The sequence below is a fragment of the Varroa destructor genome, unplaced genomic scaffold (assembly GCF_002443255.2).
Source record: "Varroa destructor unplaced genomic scaffold, Vdes_3.0 BEIS01000006.1, whole genome shotgun sequence".
Lineage (NCBI taxonomy): Eukaryota > Metazoa > Arthropoda > Arachnida > Mesostigmata > Varroidae > Varroa > Varroa destructor.
Genome location: NW_019211459.1, coordinates 21101838 through 21124741, shown reverse-complemented (window position 1 = coordinate 21124741; position 22904 = coordinate 21101838). Strand labels below are relative to the sequence as shown.

At 39.5% G+C, this 22904-nt stretch overlaps 1 protein-coding gene across 2 annotated transcripts in view; it reads right to left on the bottom strand.

Annotated features, from left to right (window-relative positions):
• Nucleotides 1-14998, bottom strand: part of LOC111253398 (neuropeptide SIFamide receptor-like) — a 58206-nt gene extending 43208 nt beyond the window's left edge. The window contains exons 1-2 of one of the 2 annotated variants that reach the window (XM_086992751.1): nucleotides 14569-14998; nucleotides 14152-14304 (exon numbers count right to left, since the gene is read on the bottom strand). In XM_086992751.1, the coding sequence (XP_086848877.1) occupies nucleotides 14152-14254 (103 nt within the window). In that variant the 5' untranslated portion in view covers nucleotides 14255-14304; nucleotides 14569-14998. Of the gene's footprint in view, nucleotides 1-14151 lie in introns of both variants that reach the window. The other variant, XM_022812726.2, reaches the window with a different exon arrangement.
• Between the last annotated feature and the right edge of the window lie 7906 nt (nucleotides 14999-22904).

Here is a 22904-nt window from a genome sequence, read left to right as displayed (position 1 = left end):
TAATTTGTGACACACGTACCGAAACAGTAGAGAAATATTAACACCTTAAGAAAGATTATTTCAGGGTAAGAGTTGTTTAGAAGTCTCCTTCCATACGGGATCTGAAAAAGTTGGCCAGATCTGAGTTCAGGATCATTAGCTCAGTAGGTAACAACCGGCCCAGACGATGATGTTTGCCTTTGGATCAGAATCACACCATAGGAAAAGCGTGGGCCTATTTGGTTATGTTATGTCTACGGACAGACACGCGAACGGAAAGGGTTGTTTGCACGGAAGTTATCGACACGCACGTACTACTTTAAAACTGCGACATATATCGACCATTCACCGCTGTACCAATAAGTACATTTCGGTTCAATTCCAAATGAAGCTTTTTACATTATTCTCTGACCGCCGTAGGAACTCGTACCACATTGGTTGAATCCAATGTGCTCCGCACTGGCAGGGCAAAGTGCAATTCTACTCGAGACTGCCTCGTAATACTTAAGCCAGAATTCGGTCATTTGTAGTTTCTCGAAACCAGAAGGAACAATCAGGTCTCCGCACTGCCTATTCGCAGCTTCCGGTAAGCAATATGCGGCTTATTGCAAAACGTATCAGGACAGAGCGCTGTTTGTGACAATGGAGTGCGTCGCTGTCCAGCAGTTTACACGATCATTTTATAGGTATTACGTATTGCTACACAGACATTTGAATAGGTGTCCGATGAAATGTCTTGATATAAACTTTACTCTACATTAATTCTGCCTCTTTGTATGTGTCCCGTAAACTCAGAATCGCGCAAGGTACTTACTCTAGGATCGAAACTGGCAGTTAAAGCGGAAACACGTTTCGTTTCGTGTTAAAGGCCAGCCCGTCAGACGCATCGCTTAAGGGCAGAACTGGACTCTGAGTGTTGGTTAAGCTTATGTGTATACTCCATATTGACCTTCTTCTAGGTTTGGCAATTTGGTTTTCAGATCTGGATGGTGAAACGTGAATCGAACGGCTTTATTGGACCGTCGTCATGGCCAGCCTTCCAACTTCTTGCGAGTTGCGCGCCGTATTATCTAACAAATGTAAACAAACAGTTTACCAATATTTTTAGTCAAGCTATTCCTGGCTAACTCAAAAAGCACGTTGATTCATAACTGATTAAGTACGTACAATTATTTCAATCGTTTGAAACGTTTACGGCGTTTCGGCTTTTAAACTGAGTATTTCTCATAAGTCGTATCAAACTATATGAATTTTTTATTATTCTTATACCCATAATGACAGTGTTTCAATCATGAAACTAAAGAACTATGTGCATTTTGCTATCGTTTTTCTTTGTTTTCGGTAGAGACGCTGCTCTCAGCACGCAGCTTCGACCCACCCAGTTCCGTACAGCCCAGCTCGTATAGAGCATAGAAGTTGCCCTTAGCTTTCAGAAAGAGAGGTACCAAAAGATAAACCATTTTACTAGGTGCGTAACCCGGCTTTTTTTTTGCATGCTGTAAAAACCAAAGGCCAGGGACGTAAACGTGTCTACGAACGATAGAAGTCCGCCTTCTACGGCCTTACCGCACGCACTTATAGGAGCTCACTTTGAAGTAGAGAAAGTAGAAAGGTAGTAGTTTGACCAATGAAAAAAACTCGACTCTCTAGCCCATATCCTTGTCTCCCTGATATGATCCGCCAGCATGTAGGCAAGGATTCGAAATACTTCGATATATAGTTGGAATTTAATAACGACTGGGGATTAATTGGGTCGTGCGCCGAGACATGCGTTTTTGATCGATTTGTTTCGATGATGATAATAAGTCATTTGCTGCTTTCCTACTTATGCCCTCGGGGCAAAAGGCCATCACGACTTTCACAAAATATACTCGTCGAGTTGGTGTCCGCTGATAATGATAATAGTGATAACGGCTTGATGATTATTTCGATCGAATTAACTGCTATGGAGAAAAGACACGATTGCCTCGTTTACTCGACCCGACTTCTTCGGTCAACTATCATAATTAGTGTACGATACGAAAATTCAAAGGGCAAATAAATTCACTTAGGGCAGACAGAGAAGGACAAAGTCCACTTTCAATACCGTTCAATAATCATCATTTCAATTTCGAAACAAACATTAGCTTTGTTTCAATAGCTTTAGCGCAGATGAAATTTGAAGACAAACCTCGAAGACCCATGAAGACTGCACATTTCTCTATTACAAATAAAACATAAGATCGAGCGATATCAAAGCATGATAATTTCAATCTCTTTTCAAAACGAAGTGTCATCCAATCCCCTCTCGATATGCTTTGTTTGGTACGATAATTGTGATAATGAACTTGCAGTAAAATGGAAACTTCGAATGATGGTGCATGACGTTGTTCTACGGGTAAGTTGAAATAAAAGCACTTCTAAACCATTCGAAAATCTATTGGAAATGATCTCGTTAAAAAAGAAATACAAAATATTCCATCTTCTCATTTGCTTTTCTCCAGATGGGTTAATTCACTGTCTTGTCTGTTTCTAACTTATTTTCCGTAGATTTGGCTAGGCTTTCACACGAAACGCCTATGTCATTGTGTTTGTCAAAGCGCTCCTCAGTTATGCGTCTTAGATCTCGTATGACATTATGTGGCAGGCTCAAGCAGAAAGCCTGTCATGCCATTAAGACACGTTGCAGAGAGGATCAATGGCCATCTTGCGACGGACGAACGATTGCGCCTTTTAGAAATTTAGATTATGTAAGCCCAGTGAAACTACCGACTCCTACAGCCTGAACAAAATTTCGGCTGCACTTTGCCAACAGTCTTGCCTATATAAAATGAATATTTCGTCAACTACTTCTCACCAATAATACCAGGACCTTGTTTCGGAAAATTTCCTGGATACGTCAGTAGCATCTGCAGGTTTTCAATCCGGCCACAGCTAAGTAGCTAACTAGGCTGATCCAACGCATCTGAAAGCTTCGTCCTTTTACGGTTCGTGCGCACACGGCCACGTACAGCCGTCAACGATCCACGTTGCAAGTGCATGAGACAGCTACGAAGCTTAGCGTTAATGGTCTTTGCGTTTTGAAATCTAGAACCGGATAAAAATGAAGCCGTTTCGTCTGGCCTTTTTGCCACCAACAAAAGGCTAAGCGAAGTCACTGTCGCTTGGCCGACCAAATAGTTCCTTCTCTCTGGCATACTGAATGGACGCACGCCGATGAACAATTCGGTAAGTTGTTTACATCGGACTTGGCTCCAATTTGGTAGAAGTCAATCAGGCAGCTGTGTGTCCTCCGAAATCTAGTTCGAATCTAGTTGGACCAATGCGGCTAGTATTGTGCGTGGATCATTTTGCCGACGGTTTTAGACGCCGCAAGAACTGACGTTTCAATATTCGGTCACGGTGTAATGCCACTGTGACTTTATTGCTTGTTGAAGCTTTCATAGGGCGTTTCGGTAGCCTAGAAATTCCGTTTATATAAAGAAAGCTGTTTTCGAATTCAATTGTATGACTACTTTCGATTGATTTGGCGGCCTCGGAAATTGGCAGAGCATACAGTTATTGTCAGTTAATTAATTTCGCCATGATTCATATAGATTAAGGTAACTATATCTTCATACATTATTCCATAATATAAGTTGATTTTAGTCGGATTTGCGGTTTTCGGAAACGTTCTCTTTTCTAATAAAGGCGGTTTCTTGATATAATGAATAATAATAACCGCTGCATTTAGTAGCAGCTAAACGACAACGTCGTCAGGCAATAGACGTTCTACAATACGTTCAACGGTCTCCCAGCATCCTAACATGGGATAACTTTATCCTTGCCTTGTCCTTAATAAGGTCCGACTGCATCCTGGTCAATGTGAGGGTGACGTTCTAAACGTCAACCAAAAAGGATCATATGCTTGATAAAATTTAAAGAACACAATAGTACTGATATATAAGTACATAGTTCAAGTGCCCCAGCGGTCGTCTCCAATTTGATGGGTCGAAACGTTCCCACACTCGCCTACTGAACTACGCTGTGAGACGGCTTCCATTTCTATCGATATTTGTTTTTCCATATTCGCTTTCGTGTACTTAGTTGGGTCGCTTATCGGGTACATCGTTCCCCTGACATCTGCTCAAGTCTGTGTTTTTGGGATAAGATCAATAAAATCACCGTGTAACGAGTTGCCTCTTGGCCTATTGGTAGGATGTTAAAAGATGCCACCACAGGGGACAGCGCAACCAGATGGGGCCTAGAAATGCTGACATAGAAACCGAACAATCTAAAGTACCGCTATTGAAAAATGGGTTATTTACTGGAGGAATTGTTTGCAATGTGTTGATTGTTAATGTAAATCTTAATCAGAACGTTACCGTGAATAATATTTATGGCGCGCCGAAAAAGAGAACTTATTTAGTTCCTCCTGTTTGAAAACGAAGTCGATTTGTTAGATTTACATCAAACATCACCATTAAAAAAAACGCATCCGTTGAAGCTTTTTCGGTAATAACCAGTGACCATCTCGTTTAACTAAACCCCATTTGGGTTTACGTTCGCGAATTTAAACTTTTCTGTTTTTTCCACAGATCGTCTTCCACTGCAAATACATCACAGAGTCATATTATTTCGGTATTTTTTAATGTCCTTCGTAAAAGGTTTGGCGTAGCTGATAAAGCAAATTTCCGTGACCCGAAATACCCATGCTTTCGATGTAATCGAGAACACTTTCTAAGCAACTTCATTTTCTCTAACAACGAGTCTAGGAATCTCAAGTTTGCCACTTCTAGGTACACTAGCGTTTCGTATACAACGTTAATCAGGCGTCGTTTCGTAGACGTATACGTCTCATCCAAAAATCACACAATTCCTCGGAATCTTTCATATAGCAGTCGCGGCAATGAATGCACCACTGTTCCTATTAGTAAGCGTTAATGTCCGGAAAGAAGACTGTTAAAGATCAAACATGAATGAAGCTTTGCCCTTCATTAATGCAAACAGTTGACATACGCGTTTAGCTCTATGTAATAACTTGCCCTTCTGGGCTACATACAGGGCGTTCGGGATAAATTAAAGCTCGACTGAAGCCACTTGTTTGTGAATAGCTATGGATACTTCCTGTCAAGGCCACATAGAAGGTGTCTGGGATACATTAAGACTGAAACGAAGTCGTTTATTTGTGAGCTGCACAAAAATACATGTAGTTATGTATTTACCTGTATTAGTACGAAGAAATGTGCAAACTAAATTTGTAAACCCGATTCCGTGAAGTTTTGTAACTGAACAATAAATTAGACTTCCATTAGGATTAGTGTTGTCCGGGCGAATTCACGTGCAAAAACAGCCTTCCATTTTGAAACAACTGAGATATACAAAACGTATACAATGATAATAGATGTACTGCAAAAAGGTCATTGGTTCAAGTGTACCAGCCTTCGATGGCGCGAAATAATGGCGGATTCAAAATAAACATTAACGAGAATTGCTGTGGCGACAAAGGCAAAGACTAATTCCCACTTTTTGAAATATCTTCTATTCAATCGCGAGACATCGAAAAATATTGTCTGAAAACAGCTTGAATAATGTTCTCAGACGGTTGATCAGGACTATAAGAAGTCGAGATTCTATTCTAGTGTACCTATCGGATTTGAATCCGATGGACCCGCTTCCACGAATACACAAAATGGGTTTAGGTTCTGGGAAAGTTTATAATAGATACAATTTTGCAGAGCTGCTACACGCGAAAAATACAACGAAAACTGTCAAACAATAAAAATTACATGTAAAGTAAACGGTGCGCGTGACGGACAAGTGCTGGATGGAAACGCTTGTATCACTCGATTTTCAGAAGTCATCGTTGTGTAAATCGTCTGCGGACAACGCACAAAAGCCTGTAACTACGTAGAAAAGCAACAAACAAATACAAACACACGAAAGACAACAATATTAACGTGGCAAACAAACAAACCAAATAGTAAAGGCGAAAACACACACACACACGTTGTACGATGCAAAAACCGCAAAAAAATAAATATGAGAACATTCCGTTAATTACTTGCCACTTTTCAAAGCATAATACTAACACATTCAGAGTGACATTCGTAGGTATTCCATTTTGTGGACTTTTGCACACACCGATGATCAGTGTCGTAAAGGGCACGAAAGCTTTATCTTCTCCGATCACTTTTTCCTGCCATATTTTTGCCGGCTATCTCTATAGACTTTTGAGACTCTCTGATTGCAGGTACAATCCATGAAAGATTGGTCACAGATCTCAAAATAAACTATCTGTCTATTATTATTATTATTATTGAAAATACGTGCAGACAAATACGAAAGCCATCATTCTATTTATTTGTCAGGTCATTTTTTCTGTAACAGTCCAGCACTGTGCGTCTATTTGTTGTTATTTCTGTTGAACCTGTTCCAAAAATAAGATGGCCACAACAAAAAGCTTTTCACAGGAAGCAGTAGTGAAATAGTATTTGTGTTATAGGATTCTTCATCAGGTTATCTATATACAATCTTAGTCCAGTACAAGTATCCGTATGTTGGGTAGGTAACAAAATACCTATTTGAATTCACGATGCGAACACGAACATGGGGCAATTACTGAAGTGACCACGACATATAGTACTCGATTCCCACTCTATGGCCCTATCGTATATAGAAAGCAGCTGCAATTATTGCAGTTGACAAATAAAACTAGAAAACGACGGACTGGGTGCAAAAAGGCCCTCAATAAGGCTCTTCAAACGAAGTTGGGCCCCACCCTCATGAGACCTTACGTCGTTACTAAGAGCTCGCAAAAAAGAGAGTAAGATAGCCAGTTTTAAGGGACGACCTAATTCACGAGCTGTTGTTGTTTTTAATAGCAAATTCATGCAAAGATTAAATAACAAATCAGCCTCACTTTTGTTATATATGTGCCGTTTCTATATAATTATATATATCACCATAGATATAGTATTCACACTATGTGTGAATTACAGTTACTCAAGTTACCGACAGTTACTCAAACATTAACTATTCCCATCGAAGTAATGGCCCTATACTCTTCAATCGAACTTTTCCACGCTTTTAATCGTAGTAAACATCACCTTTGCTTAATATCTATCGCATGAAACTTCAGTTTCAATCTTTAACTGCTTCTTGAGCTCTGGGGGGCAGCGAAAAGATAAAGGGCTAGATCTGGGGAATTCGGGAATTGACGCAATAAAGGCATCGAATTTTTGGTCAAAAACGCACTATAAGTAGTGCCCTGTGAGTCGGTGAGATAGAGCTGTGAAGGACCTATGACTTATTTTTCAGAGTTCAGACCTATTTTAGCAGACAGAATTATGTGATCATCTCAAAGATTACTGGTCACATATTCTAGGAAAATGAACTTATTCTCCCAATGTAGATGATGTGGTTAGGTTTGCGTTGACAAAAAATGCTCAGCCGTTAAATATTTATTACAATTACCTATATATTATCTTTGCTCGCATTACCAACGGCAAGGACTAGAAAGGATTAGGATCTGTTGGTAGCGATGCAAGTCCCCCGACATGTTCTGCAAAGATCATCCTACTTACAAGGAATCGAATTATAATAGTTTTAAGTTTCCGTTGGAGGACTTTATTTGCAAATAGTATTTTGTCGCCGCCGCGGTATAATAGTATAGCCGACAGTCTAACTTCGACTATCTATCTGGCTTTGCTCGTGGATGCAGTTCTGCTAACTAGCAACACATTGCCCATCATAGAAGAAAAGACCGACAATCGGCACCCAAAACTCATGTTTACATTTATATAGCCACTACAGCAAATGGATTTTGTGTGTGTGTGTTTTTTTAAATGTTTTTTTGACTGTCAAAATATGATATGTGATGGGTGAATTATGAACGCTGGCCTCACCCCTTGTTAAGCATTGCCTAGGGTACTACTCGTATCTGATAGTAGACAGGAAAAGAACTTCACCTGTTCAAATGTGCCCAGCGAAACTTATTACGTCTACAAGCCTTCCAATATAGCATTGGCCACTCGCTTTACCTAACCTTGGCTGGAATATATGGCCGCAAACAAAGTAATGCGTCATTATCGTGGGTAATAACGTTGATCTATATCTCGGCCGGATACTAACATTGTAAAGTACAAGCTTATCTCAATCTTATACCGCGATAGGAAACCAATCAGATATCTGCTATGCTCCCAGTTTACAAAAATAGTGCATCTCCGACCAGAAAACTAACAAAAAAAATCTTACCTCTGAACGTGACAGTTTTTTCGGGCCACTGTTTCAGTTAATGGCAGATCTTATGAATCTTTTCCTGTTTAGTAAAAGAAAGCTGCTTAGCCTGTAATTTTATAAAGATGGTGCTAAAAGCAGTGTACCCTTTAGTACGTATCTATGACTATCTTTAATTAGTTTGTTAAAATGGCTTCTGTCTGACCACCGAAACCGCACGGCCAGTTGCCCCAGTCGCGGTCTGGATGGCCTTATCTACTCTAGATCCAGTACAAATACTGTGAGCGGAACACTTTTTTTATCTGCGAGTTCGTTGAATATTTGCCCACCCTGTGACCCTCGCCTAGTTTTATACGGAATACAAAGTCCAATTGAAGAATATAAATAGCTTGGCGAACGATGCAATGCATAGAATTATGCAATCCGAAGGTTGACACGCTATAAACAGTTATGTCTTAAATGGTTCCCGGTAAATAACTGTGTTTTTTTAGCTGTTTGGAGAGTCTGTATTTCATTCGCTATTGATTCTTATAGTTTCTCCACATGAGAATATGGCAATAAAATTTTGAAAAAATTCTAGATGTGTGTCTACCGCAAAATTTCAGCGATTTTACGTTATCTTCAGATTAAGATATCTAACCTTATCTTCTGATACTCGTTGTTGTTGTTGCCCTTTGAATGATTTCTATAGCGGATACTGGACCCGAAGGCCGCTTGCACTTCTATACGTATATTGTACTTTACTAGTCATAGTTGTCGCTTTACTGTCGCTGTTGTTATTATTTGTAACAACAACTCGATATGGAACTACAACAAAGACGACTCCAGCCTTCCTATTTCGCTGTCTGTCATATAGAAAATGATTTCAACATATGCGATTTACTAGAGTTTTCCTTCTTTCTTATTCTCAGTGACGACTAAATCTTCAGAGCTAGCTGTCTTGTGTAATATCAGTCGTTGTTGATATGGTCCTAACACCTTTAAGCTAAGAGATTCAACACTCTCTCGACGGCAGTACCGTCAGAGGCTCTGAGGGAGTGAATTAGCGTAAAACACAAATTGCCAGTCACGTCTCAGTAAACAAATAAATAATCTTCTTTGCAATGCCCGCCGTCTGACGGCCACTAATAGCACGATGGTGATTACCGTTGCTTCTTCCCTCGGTAGAAAAGCAAGCTTCAATATGCATTTCTTGCAGGACATGTTTCGCTGCGTTTAACGTCTAGACGAGTGTCGAAATATACTTTGTGCCGATGCTTTGTAAAATATGTATGTATCATGCGAAATGTTTTATCAGACAGGGTCCGGGGCTAACTAGATGACTCTGAACGTTTTCGATTGCTTTTTAACCTTTCGACGTTCAGGTGTATATGAGATTTATGTTTACTGGGAAAGGCCTGACAAGAGCCGTCACGCGTACGAGTTCAGCAGTTGAAGTTTTTATGTGGCAAAAGACAATGAGAGTATCTCAATGAACCGGGCATCACTTCGTGTAACAACAACGCACAAAGTTTCATAGAAAAACGACATGAACCAGAGTTGTCAGCGGCTGAACTGCTTGTCACCTCTGTTGTTTGGGCCTAAACAGGGACTCTGCTTTCGGCTGATTCAATATGTAGACCCACTTCTCTCGTCTAACTACAGACTTCGATACAAACATCGATGATGAATAATATGTGTCCTGCTGTAATAATGGACTGTTGTCGGCAATGCGCTATGCGCATATACATCTCCCAGCGAATTTGTGTAACATATGCAAAATATAATACTCGTGGTGCTGCTGCTGCTGCAGCAGCAGCAGCAGCAGCAGCAGCACCACGAGTATTAGCGCCACCTGATGCTCAAGTTGACAAGGCCATTTCAGGCTAACATCGTTCAAGTCCCTATTGGAGTGTCGCGCTATACATCTATGGAAGTATTCTGAGGTAATGAGGAATACTTTCGCACAGCCTCTCCTTCAGATGAATGAACGGACGAGCGGCCAGCATATAATCTCCACCTGAATGAACAAATGAAGTATCATCTTCAGAGATCGCGACTGATGACTTCTTTGCATGGCATGGTGTTAATATATGGCATTAGCTTACCCTGCGCGCGCCCTTGACTAAGATCGGCCAACTGCGAGATGCGGATCTATCTTGGGTCCCGTTCAAAACTCTCGTAAGTTGGAGCTGTCTGTGTCGCTTGCATTTAATTAAAGAGCCTCTAACAAATCTTAGCAAACCGCCGCCGTCTCTGCTTAAACATCAAATATGTCACTGCTGCCGTGTAGCACAAAGGTCAATGATTAAGCAGGACCCAACATGATAGGTGTTTTGGTACATGTGGTATTTTTCTATGTCGAATTCTTCAATCAACGTCATGTTTTTTTTCTGGACGATTATCCTTTTCTAATCTGGATAAGTTTCAAATGCTCCATTTTACCTATTGTTTAAATTTAATAAAACCTGCACTATTCAAGAACGGGCGTTGTTTAGACTTAAACATTGTATTTATAGAGGGAATTCTATGAAACTGATTCAGCCAAACACCGATATTACCCAGTGGACTTAGTCTTAGCGACAGACGCTATTCCCATAAATCGTTGCAAGTACAAACAAGTTAAAGGAAAGAAAACGATGTGTTGCTTCGGAAAGCTCATACGCTCCAAAAAATCAATTACTTCTAGTTAGAAAGGCATAAATGGTCGACTTTGACAAATCGATACTTTCCCCATGTCATCTTTTCACCAGTGAAAAAAAGATCCGCTCCTGTGTTTCAAATCTCGAGCGAGAGTTTTGTGGTTGAGTTCTCGCAAGTAGAAGAAAATTAACGAATGTAATTAACGTACTGGGTTCTGAGCTCAGAAAACTCTAACAAATGAGCTATTACCGCAGCTGGCCAGCCGTCGCACGTATGTTCTGGGTCAGAGGTTCCAATCTCATAAGAATGGTTCTACAGACATTCTGCGTATGTCATAGATCTACCGGAGGGACTAATTATATGATGGTTCGTCGTCTACGAATAAATAACGTGCTCTGATATGCATCGTTTCTTCACCGGCGAACCGAGGTTTTACAATTTACCATGCCACCAGGTTTCTTTGTACAGCAGGGCATCTTTGGCTCAACTTAACCATCTTAAAGCAACGTGTGCCGTAATAAATTTGCTTTTATAGAAGAGTGAGCAGTCAAGCAAACTCTGTATTCTGTTAGCAATGGAAAATCTCTTATGACACGATGCCATTGGCTACAAGACTAAAAAAAAACTGGAGAACGTTAGCTTTTTATGTCCTGCCTAGATATGAACGGTCATAGTGGTCTGGAGAATATATCTGGAGAATATATATGGCATCTGTTGCTATAATTCTGAAAATAAAAAAATGTTAATACAGTAATCTAGTTTTGCCGAATTCGGCAAGACTTTTCAAAAATTGTGTAGCCTGAATCTGATAGATAGGACGAAAATCAGGGCAACAGGGTATATATGATGGTGTTGTGTTGTTGACGGGGTGTCCTCCACTCTTGGATGGTTGAGCCGCTCTTTCCTCGCATATTATATCCCTGACAACGTTGCATTGCCTTACAAGAAATCACGTTCTTTAGAGGCACAAACAAATTGGACACCACATTTCGGGCCGGACGCATACGTCGAAAAACGTCATGTTTTACATACACTATTTTTTTTTTACAGTTACAAACATATATGTTTGTAAATGCCTTATTTGGTCCCGTCCAAGTTAAACAGACTTCTAGCACTGATACGATTGGTATATTTAATCGTCCCTGATCTTTGTCTCGCGCTTTGATTGCTCATTACAGAGATAATCCCGCGGGCGTGGTTATCGCTCATAGATATTTATGCTATATTCTGTTTGCTACATAAACGTGGAGTAATTATTTATAGTGCGAATACTAACTTATTTTACACAAGTTTTGTGATACCTAAGTGTACCGATGGCCTAGATCGTATGAACAGAACTTGTCAACCATCTCAGGATATCCAACCCAGGTTGTCAAACGCCACACAGCAACGACATTATCCAGAATGGTTAGTTCTGAAGAATTAGATTATCAAATATAAATTACTGAATATCACTTTTGCTGCATTATAAGAAACGTATATATAGTTTGGACGACGACAACAACTTCAGTTGCTGTTTATATATAATTATAATTAAATTGGAAAAGAATCCGCATATAATTGACTACCTTTTCCTGTTACCGCAGTTGTTGAAAAAAATGATCGTTCTGCTATTTCACAATGTTTAATATCTCGTTTATATTTTTTCTACATCCTCCCTAAGGTAGATTTGGATTGTATAGCATTCTAATCCTTAACATAAGGATCTAGTAAATGTAGCCGTGCTAATTGTGCCACCTACGTTGAACGAAGATTTATCATTCCAAAAAAATTTTACCGTTTACGTATCCGCGTGGCATTCGCAGGGATATATTTTTTTTTTATTCGGACCATGCCTATTGGCAAGATGTACTTTTTTAGGGTATACATTTTCCATTGACAATGCGCTGGACGTCGAGTTCAGTAATTACCTTCTAGATTTTTAGAATGTTGCAAGTGAAGCTCTTTGATATTCTTAGCCTTCCGCAACAGTTCTATCCATTTAAAATTCATCTTTTATTACTCGTAGGTCGTATAGGTAGATGTGTTTTAAACTCCCCGTTTGTTATTTCCACTAGCATTTTCTTTGTTTAAGGATTGATTTTAGTTCACTTATTTCCAAGCAATTACATTATGAACGAAAAAAAGTTTTTTTTTTTTTTTTTTTTTATATAATTATGACTTCTTAATGCTACCTGATTGGAAGTATAAAAGTGACAATTAACATGGCATCCACTGCGCTCCATCGCGTCTTGTTTATTAAATAACTAGGTTGCTATTTCATATAATTTTTAGCATTTGCTAATAAGATGGCCTTAAAAGTTGTCGCGAAAATGGTTTCTCTGTTATTTTATTGAATGTACGAATCAGTGACAGCCTTCACAAAGGCGAAAATCCTCGTGGGATTAATATACCTCTGAATGAAAAAGGGTATTTTTCTGCAAATACCATTTCACTTTAGTAGTATGTGAACTCCTCAAAGCAATTGCTTACTTTTATTTTCAGCCAATTTATTTGGATAGAATGCTGTATCAGGTTTTAAGCATGATATTTCTAGCTTGACTATTGTGGAATACTTTTTCTAGTCAGTATAAACAAGCTGTAGGCCAACTAACAGTAAGGAACCTAAGTACAGTGTATAATAACATATACCCTATAGAGAAAACCACGCTCCTAGGGGGCGTAGGGCTGACTGGACCTGTGTTTGCCTTAGCGGGCCAATAATTGTTAATTCAAGAACACTCTCTTGCGATACGCAGTGCTGTCGTTAGTATGAAGGCAGTGTACGATTGGGTAGTAGTATTTTTCCGCAAGTTATTGTTATGGACTATGGTCGCATCATAATTCTAGAACGTTTGGTGCTTTGGGGCCATGATGTTCGACATGGTTTCAAGATCCCTTAAAAGCGCGTCGTTTTCCAAATTCAGTGCGTTTGCATTGATGCTACTGTTAGGGACGAATGTCTTTCGATTGTGAACAAATAAACCACAGTTAAGTAAATGTCTAATTTCATTGTAGAGGTATGGAGTCCATGGCATGACATAGTATCGTGCATTGTTCCGATGGAAAATTGCTGAAATGGGGAAATGTCAAAATCATTTGCAGTTCCTTTAAGTATATAGAATCTCCATGACGTGACGACTGTATGCGAATTATGTACGAAATCCCTCACTATTTTGTAAGAATGTGTTAGTGGTGGGGTTTCATAACCGCACCTCATTTGACCGGCATAGGCTTTAGGTGACTGTCAAGTAACGCGCATAGCAAGTCTGTATAGCCTCACTAGCTGGAAAAACAAAATCTCTTTCGGATTTCACGAAAAGCAATGATTTCGCTAATACCGTTGGTGCAGTAGATGTATTTGGATACACTTACGTTGTATGAGATTTGATAGAAGGTTTGACGGTACACAAACCAGTAAAACCACGATATCAATAAAGGCGAGATTGACGATTAAGTAATTAGTCACTGTTCGCATACGCGGAGTTCGAGCCACCACCCAAATCACGCAGGAATTGCCCACAAGACCTACAATGAACACCGATAAATAGCCAATGACCAACAGTACGCTGATATCCACATCATAGCGATAAATTAAATCTAGTCCAGGATCAGTTTTGGACACTGTCAAAGCCCGCGAGTCTTCCGAGCTCACGTTCGTCAGGTCCACCAATGTTAGCGTGCCGTTCATTCTACAACATCGACGAGCTCGCTCGGAGCTGATACTCCATCAACGTGCAACAGTAAACAAATATCTTATCAATGGAATAACAAGTTATCATAACTACTCACGCTTTCCCAGCCACTTAGAATGCAAGGATAGAAACAACGAGCAACGTATATAGTGAATTTTTCACACAGTCGAAATGAAATATTGTCTAGTAGTGGTGGTCTTTGGTTGGCGTTTCATCGTGCAGGTCACATCTTTCCTTTCAGCTTTGCCTCTCCAGCTAATGGTATGGCCGTCGACCTCCATCTTTTCACACTGCTGTTTCAGTATCCTTTTTTTTCACAGGAGTCACTGGTCTATATCGAGCATGTACAAAGGATTCACTTGTTTCAGATATATTTAACCACAAAACGTTTGCTTTTGGTCAGCGGAACAGCCAACCTATCAAAAATGTTGTGAAGTGATGGTTCTTTTAGATAGTACTTCGTTGATAGGCAACTTTGTTGCGTATGTCCGTGTCTTCAGGACACATCCCGTTATTCCAGCAACCGGTGATCATGTCCTTCGATTAACTGAGGAAAACTCCACATGGTGCCCACGGTTAGGAAAGGGTCGCACACTGGGAAAGGGCCTAGGGCGGAGCTATTGTAGATCGTTGTCGTAAAGGCGAATTTAACAGGCCTGGAGCGGAGACGAGCCTCATTCGCATGAGTGTCGTTTCGTACCTACTTATATATATATATATATATATATCTATATATATATATATATCGGCAATAAAAACGTGGTGTATTTTCATTCAAAAAGGATGCTTATTAGGACAGTTTCCCGATCTGGCAATAAAGTCAAACACCTCTTAGGCCAAAAGAAAACATTTTCAAGATAATACAAAGGTGTTAATAGTCCGGCTTTACTCGAACGTGTAGGATGTCCTTTAAACCGTTCCCATTCTAAGGTACTGTTCTGTATACAATTCAGTAACGGAGTAAAATTCGGAACGGGATAACATCTTGTAGGTGCTTTTTTCGGTTTATCTCTAACTCGTTCGTCCAAGCAAACACAAAGGACAATATACATAGTTGTTCAACCCAAATGTCTCGCTATCACTTGCCATAATACGACTTGAATTAAACTTAATTAATTAAATGAGAATTGAACGAGAGATCAATATCCTGGCAATTTTTTTAAAAGCCGTTTTGTTGACAAATTCATTGTGAGATGTATTGTACAATCCATGTAAAGGGAAAAAAAAAACCCATAATCTCAATTTGTCCCTTAACCCAGAAAGCTTATCTATCAGAGGCTTAGTTTTTAAACTCTCTTTAACATAGTACACATATACTCAACGATCCTTTGCTCGTTTTTAACAGGTACTATGTAGGTAAAATATTTATACATTATTTAACGGCTAAATTCATGTGACATCATACTCTTCTTTGGCCTCTTACTTAAGCAATCTTATACTTACCTAAGCAAAATAGAGACTTACACTAGATACTAATACCTACATCTTAAACAATTTCTTTTTCATTGCATCTTACCAAGGCGAAATATTTATTTTTAAATTATCATATGTATTTGATGGGTGGATTCAGCACACTTGCTTACAAGTTCGCTTCCTGTCAGTGGCATTCGACAAAGCTGGGGCTCCATCTACAAACTGGAAAAGGGTCGATATAGGATCGCCTTCTTTGCTTTACAGAACGTATAAAGCCCATCGGCTTTGCTCAAGGAAGTGTTCGTGTATCATTCCGATTATCCTCGACACCACCTGCACTTATGAGAAAATCGTGTATTGCAATCACATTCAGCCACGTAGCCCACTTTAGGTATTTACTTTGAACTATAAAGATCAGTTGCATTCGCCACAGATGGTGGCGTATCGAACTACGTCTAGTTCCAGGTTTCTAGCGTTCCAAAGGTAACTCATGAGCGTCCACACGTGAACACACAAACTTACATCCATCTCTATTTATTCTTGTAGCGTTTGTTCTTGTCTTGTATGTAAACGAAGTACATTATTATAAGTGCGACTGACCAATATTCAAAAGCACTTGTCCAATTGCGCCCGTAATTTTTCTAACGATGCTACGACTTTGTACGACATTTTTACCTATTTTTTGCATTGTTTATCAATCTCTCTAATCCAGGTGGCTAGGGCCTAAAAGGCTAGCGGTTGGAAAAGGTATTGATTACAGCAAACAAGTTCTCTGGTAACTGGAAGCTCCTGCCGCCTGCTAACGCAGTGAAATTTGAACAGAATTAACTAGCTCAATCGCGTAAACAGATTGACTTTTTGACAGCTGTTTAGGTACATAAGCATATACAAGAGCACAGGAATATACCATACGTTTTCTATTGACGCAATGTACAGGACTATCGTTACAGGTGTATGAGGGCTCGACAGGTTAAGAAAACATGGACACATCTACGCTGGGATTTATACGATAGGCTTGTAGTAAAAAAGCAAAGGTCTCTCGTTTGGGTGAAGTTTGAGGATTGAGTTTCGAGTCCATTATTACTTGCATCGATAATCTGATACTGAATGGGCAATCTTGTTTAAAGTGATTGGTCATGCCAAGTTGACAGACTAAAGAACTAATTATCTTTATTAACACATAGCTAGCTAGAAATCAGTTCAATTTTTTCAGTTTGTGCAATTACCTTAATTTGGCGATCTTTTTTGAGGTTGCACCCATTAAAGTCTAATGTGTGCAGCCTTAAAATAAGATTGCCCCACTGAGGCCCACCACAAACGATACTGATTTGGGTCTCTGTTAGGATAGACTTCCTATTTTAAGTTGGTTTCAGAGTATTACATTAGGCGACAGGTGTTAATGACCTATAATTCGTAGCCTGAGGATCTAGCGTCACTTGGCGATGACTCGATGCTGGAATGAAAGTAATATGTCGCTAATGGACTACCACCCGAACGCGATATAATTGGAACATTAGTATTTTTTGGCCGCCTATTGCACCAATAACTGTAGCCACTCTTAAGGACATGCTTTTGATACAGGTTTTTGCTGTCTGAGTTGTAAGCGGACCTGTTGTCATATCTTGATAATTTTTAACGGATGTTCCTTCCCGAACCTATGATTTTACGATTGTTCAGAGATTTTTTATGGGATTAAGGCCTGTCGAATTAGAAAGGTGCGGTAGTTCCTGCTGGCTATTGGCAACAAGTAGCCGAAACATACATTATGCTCTATTACCCCAGTGCCCTTGCAAGAAATTATAGATTACATCATGTTTTTTTATGGATGTTTGGTGGCACGACACACGAGTTTTTGACGGATCGTTCACAAATACGTCTGAAGGCATGATGGGCGTCGGTTTCCCGAACCCAGTCACTTCGAATCGGCGTCGTTTTCAGCATCAGGAGCCCACGGTTTTCTCACGGTAATCTGCTCTAAGGAAAATCGCGAAAGCGAACGAATCTTTTGAAGTTCGTAGAAAATAGCCACACGATTTGCCCGCTTTGTCGAATGCCGTTTTTGATACCTAATGCGGATTTTTCGTGACGACAACGAAAAGCTTTCCCTCCGTTTCTGCGTACGCGACTGCATGCTGGGAAAAATGAAACATTTAAGCAGTTTCGCGTTGTATACATCTTCTTCCCCACTTCAATATTTTATGAACGAAAAGTCACCAGAAAACACATAAAGCAGTCAAGCTCATTTGAAGACCATTACTTAGTTGTTCAGCTCTGAAAACGGTAGCGTTAGTCACTTAAATAAAACACGCCAACTGCATATTACGAGATTTTAGCACGAATTGTGGTTGCTGGATTTTCTCAAATCCATTTACACTAAAATCATACGCCTACAATACATCTATTTTATATATCAGCAGCTGGAACATATTTGCCGATATCTGTGTCGAGGTACAGAAACCAGTGCAAAAATTAAATACCTCGCTTTAATGCTGCGGAATCAACATTGAAGATCGGAGCTATTTTATTAAATTTATTTGAAGCTATTTGTTTTTGGAGCACCGACTGACTACATGAGTCCTTCAAATCGGGTTAGGGTTCGGTGGGTCTGACCAACTGCAAATGCAGTTTCTTGGCCAGACGACAACTTATCATTAGCGAGGTAACAGCTCAAGGTGACGTACTTTACTAAGCAGACGTAATTTGAGTATACAAGGGGGTAGTTATCGTAACGTACCATCATGCTAGCCGAAAATGAGTGGGCACTGCCTACATTTGAGCAACACATGAAATGAATGAACAAGCCCCTGAGCGTTTCATTTAAAGCCACTGGGTCGTTACCAGACGTATAAGTTCTGATTAAGCGACGGCTAATTTTGACTCGACATCTCGGTTGTAAAAAAACTGACCTAAGTTATATAATAAAGGAATACGCTTTAAAACCAGAGGTAATTACTAAACAGAAGTGGACGTTTTGGTGCTTTGTCTCTTTGACCTTGATATTGTTTATAGCTGTTATACTTCTCGAATGTATACACCTTTATGAATCAACTCGAGAAAGAACAAAGACTAATAAAAAGTAAACGTTTTTTTGGAATAGTTTAAAGTTAATCGTTAACCATATATTAATCATAGTAATAGAATTTTACCGAAAAAGTTTATAGTAAATCGAGCACATGGCTTTGTTCGTTAACTTCTAAAAAATCAGGAATACTGGAAAAATCAATTCTGAACTACACATTCTATAACATTGTCCTTATTCTGCGTCAGCGTATTCACTCAACGAGTGAGGTTTGCGCGCCTGTAGCTCCGACACTTGGGTGGCACTGAGACGTCAAAGGTCGTCCATGTGTGTGAGTCGGAAGAATATATATCGAATTATATTGTTTTGAACGAATAAAAAAAGCTTCGTTGTCGTCTCTCAGCGAAAAATAAAATTGCACTGCCTTCACCGTGCCATACGTCTTTGTCCGATTGCAAATTGCGCTCGAATAACAGCAGCAGGAGCATTTCCTATTCGACCTCTCTGTGCTGCTCAAGGCCCTATACGTCTATAAAAAAAGCTGTGCTACATTATATCATCTCGTTCTTTTTCCGCATGCAAATAGAAAAGTGAGCAAACTAGCTTGTGAGTGTGGATTTGGTCACGCTTTCAACCCAAAGATTCCATCGTTAAGTGGTTCTCATCTTGTCTCGATTTCCGCTCTAGTACGTGCCCGACACCTCGAAGAGGAAACGACCGGAATGAATCAGACCATCCGCGCGAGCTATTGATGTTAAATGACAAGTTCGGTTTTTTGTTTCCTCTGTAGGACCAACTGTCTAGGAATTAGTGGGGTAACGGCTTCTTGCAAATACCATTGCATTAATGGTGCATCAAAAAAATTGTCAACAAGTCACACCCCCAATAAATTGTCGCGGCACAACGTGTTGTAGATTGATAACTAGTAACTGGTTAATATTACTACGATGAAGATAAGCGTATCTATCTGCGCCATTTGTGTTCTTCAGTCAATAGTCAACATATTCAATTGAACTTTAGAACAAGTAGCCAAAAGAGAAAAGAACTTTAGATTAAAGTAACTCACGCATTACCCGGCATAGTTATTGCCAGCTCGGTACCGGCTATATACTACAGCGCGACAGTTCGCAACGGTAGAGAGCGCGATATTTCTATCCGATAAAACAGACACCCCTGGCTACAGACCTGTTAGCAGTAAGGCGTTGGATTAGTACAGCGTCCTTTTTACGAAACACCGTACTCAAGGAGGTATAAAAGAAAGATATTGACAGGGCGTACCTGGGGACTCGGTTTTACGATGATATTTCATATGGCGAAAACAAATGGAGAATAGGCCTAGACTCTGTGAGATTGATTGTTACGTCGATAAGTCATATTCACTTGTTAAGCTACCGAGTCTCCGAATTGTTTCCAAAATGTACATCGCTTTCGGCATCTTCTTGGAAAAGCTTGTACTGTCATATTTGTTTCGATGGTCGGCGCTTCCCAGTAACGTGTATCGTAGTGTCCGATAGGTAGAACATAATCGTACTCGTAGTAAAAGAGCTAGGGGCAGTCAGTGCTCAATGAGTAGTGAGAGTTCGTATGAGCTTTGTTTTTATTAAAAAGTATTTAGCACTTTATCACACAAATCGTTAGAAAAACTTAACACTGAAGCGCATCTATTAAAGCTACAAAATCCTATATCATAGCTGTAGTAACTTAAATAAAGGAACGTTTAAATAAACGCAGTAAATCACTTGGGCGTCAAATCGATTTCTATATAAACTAATCAATTTAGGAAGCCTAGTCTTTAATATTATTATAAGGAATCGAACAATATTGAATTAATATGTGCAGGAAAAACTCTGTCTTACAGTGCTTATAGGATTAATTATTTGAGGTAAGCCATATAAAGATTGGAAATCGTACCTTGTTGTCTACTTCCCGGCTTCTTGAACTTTCAAAAGCGTTCTTACTGTGGCCGCAAAGATGGTCTGGTGTTCCAGCTTTAGACTGCATGCAAATGATCACCCCTTTTGATGTCCTAAGTTTATTCGCGTGACCAGCTCTATAATTACATGAAGGAAGATCCTCGGAACACGTTGAAAAAAGGTGGAGTGAAAGAAAGATCTGCGAACGAAAACTAGCGCGGATGCGTAATCTATTGCAACAATGTATTGCTAGTCATCTAATCGGAGGAAGATGATTTGTTCGTTTTCAGATCACCCAAGCGAGGCCCGGATATGCTTAATAATCAAGGATCTCATTTGGTTTCTGGCGAGAAAGCCAACTCAGAAAGCATCAGATAGACAGGTCATTACTGGCGTCCGTTTCCTTTTCCATTTGCCTTCCAAGGATCATTTGCTTGGCATTGAACATACATTGCGCTCTCGGGTAAACGTTCAAGACAATATGATGAAGTGAGATATGAGCTTGTCCGATAGACAGATAACTGTACGAGATGGACGGGTTGAAACTGGCCTTTCTTTGACCGGCCTCATGTCTGCGGAAAGAAATCTCGGCGAAACAGGGTAGTGTTGAACGGATCAGTTTAACAGGACGACACTCGTAATCTCTCTGGGCAATAGCAATAGTTGCGCTCCTAGTGAAAAAGAAGTCAAGCCAAAAAATTCTATGTATATTTTTGGATCTACAGGCATATGTGGCTAGGAAATAATAAGGGGATTTGTAAATAATAATATAGATATATCCCGAAAGCCAGGCTAGCCTGCTTTTTAATTTTCAACGTTATGTTACACTTGGTTCAAAACAGAAGTTGATGGTAACAAGTACTGACATAAGTCAAAGACAGTTCTTCTGAAAACATGTAGTTAAAAGAAAAAGAAGGCCACTTTGACAGCCAAATAGTTACTCATAGATTACAATAAAAAATATCTCTTATGTAGAATTTGTTATATATAATGGGAATTTTCACTGTAAATTTTGACCTAATTGCCGAATTAAACCCTGGTTACATCTTATACATAGCTTTGCGGTCCAACTCGAATTTACGCATATTCCTTTATCAGGCTTACTAGCTAACCAAGGTGGCGTGCATTTACTGACGAACTCTGTCTATAATGCTTCCAGCACTATATTGATTGTTAGAGTGTCATCTGCTAAGAAGCAATACCAATATGTCACGCAGCTAAACAACTAACGGATAAGCTGACTGGAAACACCGCGCGAACATTCAAACAAGCAAGGAAACCATTTGCTTTTTCCGTCCGGCCGCAACTACTCATTAAAGGTCACTACTGAAACAAAATAACATTTATTTTGATGTTAGTGTTTCGTTATGTTTAAGGCGCTTAGTCCTTAAGCCAATACAAAATAGGTTTTTCGATACACAAAGCTATCAACTTTGCCTTTTTTTAGCTTTAAGCGTCTGCACCTTAACCGGTTGTATGAGGTGGTCGTAGCAAACGGCTTCGGTCAATTTTGTGTTTGTATTCAGTTAGATATACTATCTAAATGATCTCGATGCTTATGAAGGTTGAGAAATTTGAAACAGAAACACTTCAAAAATGGACTAAAAGCAAAGGTAACGTCGGGTCGAATTTGGGTAGAAAAACGATAAAATCCATTCTTAGTCGATTTTGTATTATATAATATATTTTTCCTGAATTCTTTTGGTTTTCTTGGTAATCTGACAACATATTGTAGAAAACACTCCAGAAGCTCGCTAGGAAGACGATAAACAGAGAGTCTCGTGCGAGAAGGTTCAAGTTCGTTCGACTACATGCTACCAGCAAAACAAAGACAAAAGAATTTGCTAGGTTTATTGTTTAAACATAATAGGTTTAATCAATTAAGAAAAAGCTTCTATAAGCGAATGAAAACAACGAATAATAGGAAATTTACACGGGATGCTACGAAAAAGAACAAACTCCTATTTTATGCCACTTGATTTAAAGTAGAACGTATTTGACGACCCAAAAATAACTAATCTCAGACATGATCAGTCAGGTAAAGTGACAACAAAAAAAAACATGTTATTTCTAGAAAGCGACTGTTAA